The 8,956-nt window shown below is 34.1% G+C and overlaps 1 protein-coding gene across 3 annotated transcripts in view; it reads left to right on the forward strand.

Moving 5' to 3' along the window:
• Positions 1-8,956, forward strand: part of USP1 (ubiquitin specific peptidase 1) — a 12,583-nt gene extending 3,627 nt beyond the window's left edge. For all 3 annotated transcript variants that reach the window (XM_015570152.1, XM_015570151.1, XM_015570153.1), the window contains 7 exons: positions 420-540; positions 1,380-1,484; positions 2,041-2,201; positions 3,886-4,571; positions 5,264-5,434; positions 6,490-6,691; positions 7,477-8,956. In XM_015570152.1, coding sequence (XP_015425638.1) covers positions 420-540; positions 1,380-1,484; positions 2,041-2,201; positions 3,886-4,571; positions 5,264-5,434; positions 6,490-6,691; positions 7,477-8,209 — 2,179 coding nt within the window. In that variant the 3' untranslated portion in view covers positions 8,210-8,956. The remainder of the gene's footprint in view (positions 1-419; positions 541-1,379; positions 1,485-2,040; positions 2,202-3,885; positions 4,572-5,263; positions 5,435-6,489; positions 6,692-7,476) is intronic.

An 8,956-nucleotide genomic window follows, 5' to 3' on the forward strand; every position in this document is an offset into this window, starting at 1 on the left:
AATTTCCAACGGGGGGAGGTCAGTACCTCTACCCACCTCCCACACCCCTAAACACACACCCTGCATTGTTCAAGAGTCAGCAGTACTTGATAAAAGTGTCATGATGGCTTAACAGATCACTATGAATTATATTTTCTGATCTGTAAAATAGGATTAATAGCCTCTTGATGGAATTAACTTTGAGGTAATTGTAATACTTAATTGTAATACTTTTAAAGTGCTTGTAAAATTTGTATTCTGGTGTACAGCAAATTTTTCACTTCTGCATATTTTCTTAACATGTCATTTCAGTAAAATCCATATGGTTTCAGATCATATAACTTTTGGGAAAAGACTAAATCTAAGGAAGTAATATTTCTGCTTTGCTTCTTTAAGATACTATTTCATTATATCTTTCTTCTCCCCTCTATACTTAATAGTGACCAAGTTGTTCCTGCGGCACAGTCCTCACCTATGAATTGTGAGAAGCGAGAGAACTTGTTACCATTTGTGGGGCTAAATAATCTCGGCAATACTTGTTATCTTAATAGTATACTTCAGGTAAGTTGACAATTTTGATATAAAACCTTAGTAGGCAAAGAATGATATAACATTTAATGCTTCTGAGAATTTCAGATTATTAGAGTATTTTAATTGTCCATACTACCTTTGCCTTTGATTGTAAATAAACTGGAATGGGCTACAATAAGAATAATGATTCTAAGTTGTATGTTATAACTTTCCTTGGGGTAAGAGAAAGTGATGCATTAAAATTGGGAGAGCATAGTTGAGTAGACCTTAAGTGGAAGATGCCAGATGTTTAGTTTTTCTCTCAATTCCTGGTACTTTGGTGATATGTATTTAACCCTTGGAACCATGTCTGTTTTATGTTGTATTCTTAAAACCATAAGTCTTAGCACTATCTGCTCAGGCTCAATGCTTTATTGCCAGTGAAGGAAGAGAGTGGGCTACAATGATGAAATAGAGAACAAATTTGTTGTTGTTAATCCTCACCTGAAGATGTTTTTCCATTGGTTTTTAGAGAGAGAGGAAGGGAGAGGTAGAGACAGAGACATAGAAACATTGATGTGAGAGAGACACATAGATTGGTTGCCTCCTGCAGGGCCCCAATCGCCAGGGATCGAGCCCACAACCGAGATATGTGCCCTTGACCAGAATCAAATCCGGGACCCTTCAGTCTGCAGGCCAACACTCTTCCACTGAGCCAAACTGGCTAGGGCAAGAACAATTTTTTTGACACAAATCATAATCTCAGAATTTTCAGTAATGAACATTTTAAAGTGCGCTACTTAAAAAAGCATGATAATTTTTGAATAATGTTAAACACTATACTATTGTTGTTTGTCCAGTAAACACTCAGACAATTTCACTTTTTATAGGTATTATATTTTTGTCCTGGTTTTAAATCTGGAGTGAAGCACTTATTTAATATTATTTCAAGGAAGAAGGAAGCTCTTAAAGATGAAGCCAATCAAAAAGAGAAGGTAAAATATAAAAAGTGAATTAATGGAAACTCACTTGCTTCATAATAAAGTAATTAGATGCACAGAGGATTTGGGAGGGGGATGACAAAGATTATTTCTCAGTTAAACTATAACTTAGAATTAAATTTCTTAGTAGTTTACAGTCAGAAAGGCAATTATTTGTCCTTCTTGTAGGGTAGCTAGCTAGATTATTCCCTTTTACTAAGTCTTCTCCAGGCCTTTAATTTATTGTTTACCAATAAACATTGTCATTTGTATACCCACCATCACAATTTATCATACCTTTTTATCACCTGTCACTCATTGTTTTTCCAATTGACTCACTTTTAAAATTTAATTAAAGGAACTGTTGACTTACATAATTAGAAAACCATTATCCACATAATAAATAACAAAACTTAAAATTTTCAAAGTTTATTTGTATACCTCCATAAAATTACTGCTATGATGAAATTAAATTTAGAAAAACTAGTTTTGTCTAGTGAGACAAAGAGAAGGGGGAAGGTACTTAATTTGTTCATAAATAATACTGATTTGTTTGTTTCTTTCTTGACAGGGAAATTGTAAAGAAGATTCTTTGGCAAGTTATGAACTAATATGCAGTTTACAGTCCTTAATCATTTCCGTTGAACAGCTTCAGGCTAGTTTTCTTTTAAATCCAGAAAAATACACTGATGAACTTGCTACTCAGCCAAGACGATTACTTAACACACTCAGGTATAGCCTACAATATAATTTTAGGATTCTAATTTAGTTACTGCTTTCCTTGGAGGAGAGTGATACATGAACAAATGGGGGTGTAATAAAGGGCAAAGAAAATAGAAACTACATATTTATAGTCCTTATTATCCCAGAGACTCCAAAACTGGAAAACTTTTAATAAGTTTGGTATTAAACTCATTAAACCCAAATGTATATGAGTTTATAGTCTTTATTCATATTTACCTGTAATACAAAGATCCATACATTTTTTAAAATAGAAATAGTAATGTGTTTGCTTAGAGGATAGTGTCCCTTATCATGTTGGTGATATATATTTTACTTATGTGTCATACTGTCTTTTTTAATCTGAAAAGTTCTGAATACCCAAACATATTTTGTCTTAAAGATTTCAGATTATGAATTGTAGGTTTGTATTCAGACTATGCATACGAAATATAAATTCCAAATATTTTTTGTTGTTGTGTGTACTTAGAAGAGAGCTGTTAACTGGATTAGATCTCTTTGTAGTATTGTCTTTAAAAATAAAACTTTATCCCTTATATAAAAGAGCTTTATTTAAAATGTTATAGGTTAAGCCTTTTAAAAAATTATGTACTCATTTGGTTTAGGAATAGACCTAGGTGTAATACATTGCTATATGTTTAACAGGCAGTGTAGCACAATGACTAAGAGCAATTTTTTAAAAATATATTTATTTGTTATTTAAAAAATGTATTTGTATTGATTTTAGAGAGGAAGGAAGAGAGATAGAAACATCAATGATGAGAGAGAATCACTGATTGGCTGCCTCCTGCACACTACCCTATGGGGGATAGAGCCCACAATCCAAGTATGTGCCCTTTACCAGAATCGAACCCGGGACCCTTCAGTCCATAGGCCGACGCTCTATCAACTGAGCCAAACCAGCTAGGGCTAAGAATTAGTTTGAAAGTTTCACATATGTAGCTGAATGAATGCTTTTAGATTTAAAAAATAAAGTTATGGCCCTGGCTGGGTGGATCATTTGATTGGAGAGTCATTCCATACATCAAAAGGTTACAGGTTTGATTCCCAGTTGGGGTGCATATGAGAGGCAACTGATTCGTGTTTCTCTCTCACATGGACGTTTCTCTTGCTCTCTCTCTCTCCCCCTTCCTTGCTCTAAAACTCAGTGAAAGCATATTCTTGGGTGAGGAATTTTTAAAAAATAATAAAAATGAAAAAAATAAAGCTATGATATCCCTATAAGTATTAAATAATCCTATATAATAAAAGGCTAATATGCAAATCAACCAAATGGCAGAATGACCAGTCGTTATGATGCACACTGACCACCAGGGGGCAGACGCTCAATGCAGGAGCTGCCCCATGGTGGTCATTGCGCTCCCACGGGGGGGAGCATTGCTCAGCCAGAAGCTGGGCTCACGGCTGCCGAACAGGAGCCTCTCCAACCTCTGTGGCAACGCTAAGGACCAGTGAGCAAGAGGGCGATAAGGAGCAAGGGCTCCCAGACTACAAGAGGGCTCAGGCCCAGCTGAGGGACACCCCTCCCCCGAGTGCATGAATTTCATGCCGCCCCAACCCACCCTGAGTGCAGGAATTCCATGCATTGGGCCTCTAGTTTCTATATAGGAAAGTTTTCTTACTTGTATTCTTTATAAGCATAATATATGAAATGGGAAATATATTTTTTTAATAGGGAACTCAACCCTATGTATGAAGGATATCTACAGCATGATGCACAGGAAGTATTACAGTGTATTTTGGGAAACATTCAAGAAACATGCCAACTCCTAAAAAAAGAAGAAGTAAAAAATGTGGCAGAATTATCTGACAAGGTAGAAGAAAAACCTAATCAGAGAGAGGCAATTAATGGGGTTAATAGCACAGAGATGGACAATATGGGCCATACTGAAGGCTATAAAGAAAAACTCCCAAAAGGAAATGGGAAGAGAAAAAGTGACACTGAATTTGGTAACATGAAGAAAAAAGTTAAGGTATCCAAGGAACACCAGTCATTGGAAGAGAACCAGAGACAAACCAGATCAAAAAGAAAAGCTACAGGTGATACATTAGAGATTCCTCCTAAAATAGTCAATAAGCACATTCCTGAAAATGAGAGTGCAAGACCCTCACAGAAGAAATCAAAAGTTAAAATAAGTTGGTTAAAGTCTGCAACTAAGCAACCCAGCATCCTTTCTAAATTCTGTAGTTTGGGGAAAATAAACCAAGGATCCAAAGGACAATCTAAAGAAAATGAATATGATCTTGAAGAGGACCCTGGGAAGTGTGAAAATGATAACACAATTAATGGCTGTGGACTTGAATCTCCAGGAAATAATGTTAAGTCCATTAATGGTAATGAAGTTAAACCCATAAACAAAGGTCAGTATAACTTATTCTTAGACATTGATAGGTAGGCAGGTTAATAGTTGCAGAATTGGAATTATTCTCTTAGATATATGTACAATATAAATCTGGCTGACGTTTTGTTTAAAAAGAAAAATTTAATACTTTGTACTGTGGTGTTTTAAGCACCGCTATGTTTCGTGTGTGTATAAATCTCAATCTTAAGGTAATGTTAGTTTATGGATTATAAAACAAGGGAGTTAAATAAATTTTAATGGGAAGAGGATATATACTTTACCCCTTTATATAAGCAATATTTTACAAACACACGAAAAGTATTGTATTTAGTGTAATTCAGTTTTAAAGTAGAGAACTAAGTAGATGCATCATGCTTGGACTGGATTTCTACCTACCTTCTTCCAGATCTACAGCTCTCAGGGAAACCAGTATTGATGTGGTTATGGTTTTACCAAGTGTCATCTTTATTTTATTCTCTAAGGGGTGGGAATTATGAAGACTCAGTTGTGACTTCCTTTATTTAGAGAACAGTAATTTGTATTCTAAACTACCTTTATAGAATTTACATTTCATGAATAAGGCACCTTTTAATGCTAATAAGCAGATTGAGATTTGAAAATCAGCCTTTTATTCACATATGCTTTAAATGAATATTGGTTATGCTGAAAAACTAATATATATAGACTTATAGTTTCCTGTTTTTGTTTTAGGCACAGAGCAAATTGGTTTTGAGCTTGTAGAGAAGTTATTTCAAGGTCAGCTGGTATTAAGAACTCGTTGTTTAGAATGTGAAAGTTTAACAGAAAGAAGAGAAGATTTTCAAGACATCAGTGTGCCAGTACAAGAAGATGAGCTTTCTAAAGTAGAGGAGAGTTCTGAAAGTAAGCAAAAACTGGAGTATTTGTAAGGACCATGAAATAATTGTCTTCTTCAATAAGCAGTCTAGTAAATAGCTTGCATAATTATTGAGCAGTTATTTTTTAGTGTCCTTTATAATAAAATCTTTCTTATATAGCTTCACTTGTCAGTAGTTAGCATTTGGAAAATTGTGGAATCTTTATTTTGATGTGTAGAGTATAATGAGAAAATGAAATGCTTTCGTAAGTTAACATTTGGGTACCTGAATTTCTCAGAGCTCTTAAGGATATTTTTAACACAATATTTGAGCCATTGTTTTGTCTAGTATAAACCACAAAAAGCATGGAAATGTAACAAGAAATGATCAGGAGACTGATTTACTTGCTCAGATATTGGAAATTGGCTACATTCTGTAATTATTATTTATAATAATAAAAGCATAATATGCTAATTAGACCAGACAGCTGGACGTCCTTCCAGACGACCTTCTGGGGGAAGCTGAGGCTGCAACTGTGAGGGCTGAGCCCCTTGCATGAATTTCGTGCATCAGGCCTCTAGTTAACACATAGTTTGCGGGTAGTTTTTATCGCATGCTAACAGGTGGCACAGGCCATTTTTGCTAATTTTTTGCGCAAATGGCAATGTTCAGCAAAATTACGATAACTTCATGTATTTATACGTTACCCGCATTCTACTGCTAGTCTATAAAAAACGTATTAATATGTGTCCCACGCTCTACTACCAGTCAACGTAAAACCTATAAGTAAAACGTATAAATACGTTTCCCGCATACAATGTGTTAAATATAAACTAAAGTCTGTCTTACAATGAGTCAGACTAGGTTTTTCTGTCATATTCTTTCTGTCTCTAGCAAATGCTGATCAAATACAAATATTTAAAGGACGTGCACAGTTGAGGGAGAACTTTGATAGAGTTCCTAAAACTAGTTATTGTCTTTATTATTGGAAGGATTAGTAAGTTGAAATTGCATGCTAATTTTGAACATAGAACTTAGTGGTTTAATTTTTAAATGTTGGACAGATTTTTCATTTGTGAGTGAAAGGATTCTCTTATGTAGTTTCTCCAGAGCCAAAAACAGAAATGAAGACCCTGAGGTGGGCAATTTCACAATTTGCTTCAGTGGAGAGGATTGTAGGAGAAGATAAATATTTCTGTGAAAATTGCCATCATTATACTGAAGCTGAACGAAGTCTTTTGTTTGACAAAATGCCTGAAGTTATAACCATTCATTTGAAGTGTTTTGCTGCTAGTGGCTTGGAGTGAGTATTATAAATAAAAGCTATATGAAGAAAATGAGCTGCTATATAAGTTTTGTTCAAAATAGTATAATATAAATTACTGAAATGAAGTAATTTATAAAGATTGCCTTAGAAAAGTTTGTTCTCTTATTAAGTTTCCCTGTAAAATGCATCAGTGTGAATACATATTCTGATTTCTTCACACCTTTTCATTCCTTATCAAATATAGTTGAATTGATGAAAGCAGAGAACAAATTTTATAGGGAGAAAAAAGGCAAAATTATTTAGTTTTAAGGTAAGCCGGGAAATCAAATGAATCTGAACAATTTGATTCTTATATAGTTGAAAATTTAAATATCTAAAAGCAATTAAAGTATAAAAATATCAGTTGCATTTTGAATAGTCTTACTTTTCTGACATGTATACATGTCGTAGATTTTATTCCTTTTTATATCAATGAATTTTTCAAATTAGTACGAGAGCTTCCCAGTAACTCTCCATATACTTTATTTTGTGCCAGAAGAACGACATATGATCCTTTCATTTACTTAACTGCACAAAATTGGGGGGTGGGAGGATGCCTTGAGCCTTCACAGAAACACTTAAATATTAATTAGCATTTTCAATATTTTTCTTTGTGGAAATATTTTAAGTACATAAGTTGGGGTCTTTTTTATTATTTTATGTTTACTCATAGGAACACTAAATATTAAGGGTTCATTCAGACTCTTACTTGGTTTCACATTGGGTATATAAAAAATATAAAGTGGAATAGCAGAAAACCTTATTTTATTTTTCTTCCAAAGGTTTGATTGTTATGGTGGTGGACTTTCCAAGATCAACACTCCTTTACTGACACCTCTCAAACTGTCACTAGAAGAATGGAGTACAAAGCCAACCAATGACAGCTATGGATTATTTGCAGTTGTGATGCATAGTGGCATTACAATTAGTAGTGGGCACTACACTGCTTCTGTTAAAGTCACAGACCTTAACAGTTTAGAACTAGATAAGGGAAATTTTGTGCTTGACCAGTTGTGTGAAATGAGTAAGCCAGAACCACTGAATGAGGAGGAAGCAAGGGGTATGGCTGAAAATTACAATGATGAAGTGTCAATTAGAGTCAATGGAAACACACAGCCAAGTAAAGTTTTGAACAAAAAAAATGTAGAAGCTATTGGACTACTTGGAGGACAAAAGAGCAAAGCAGATTATGAGCTATACAACAAAGTAGCTAATCCTGACAAAGGTACCAGTACAGCATTTGCTGAAAATAGAAATTCTGAGACTAACATTACTAATGGGACGCATGAATCTGATAGGAACAAGGAATCCAGTGACCAAACAGGCATTAACATTGGTGGATTCGAGAACAAAATTTCATATGTAGTGCAAAGCTTAAAGGAGTATGAGGGGAAGTGGTTGCTTTTTGATGATTCTGAAGTAAAAGTTACTGAAGAGAAGGACTTTTTGAATTCTCTTTCCCCTTCTACATCTCCTACATCTACTCCTTATTTGCTATTTTATAAGAAACTATAGAGTGTACATTTTCCTTATGTGTATATGTATATATAAAAACAGACCCAGACAAACATTGATAACGTTGATTACATCAAAAAGAAAAGCTTATCTTTTGAAGCTATTGGATACTATTGGTCTCTAGGTTTTTGTATAGTGAAATTTGAATTACTGAAAACCATGTTAATTTTTAGAATTCATTTTCCGTAGTAGAGACTAGTGATGTATTAGCTCTGGGAAAAAACTTGTATAGGTTCTTAATTGAATTATCCAAAATGGGAGCATTTAAACACTTTTGAATTTACACTTTTTTTGTGTTCGCTTTTTAAAATAAAGTGCTTGTATTTGTATCTCCATATTTTGGAGTAATTACATGTTTATAGGTCCTGTGGTTTTTCAGCTAAGAAGCAGAATATCATTTCAGTACATTTAGTTTTATAAGTCATGAAGCCAAATCTTTGATGGGCTGTATTAGAGGCACAAAGTCTGGAATATGTATGTATTCACAATGGTGTGTATGTACATTTTGTGCCTTGGGTCGCTTTGAAAGTGTCTCAGAAAACCTGGACAGTCTTATCTTCACGAGAATTTTATATGTATTTATGAAGATGATTCTTTAGTAAATCTTTTTGGGCATGGACTAATTTGTATCTCTTCATAGTCATGTTCTGCACGATCTGTATATAGTATATCAAACTTAGAGGTGTGACCTTAAGTTTAACTTTTTTAAAAAATAAGGTCAATAAAATTTTAAATGCTTAAAAACTA

The sequence above is a fragment of the Myotis davidii genome, unplaced genomic scaffold (genome assembly GCF_000327345.1).
Source record: "Myotis davidii unplaced genomic scaffold, ASM32734v1 scaffold205, whole genome shotgun sequence".
NCBI classification, from domain to species: domain Eukaryota; kingdom Metazoa; phylum Chordata; class Mammalia; order Chiroptera; family Vespertilionidae; genus Myotis; species Myotis davidii.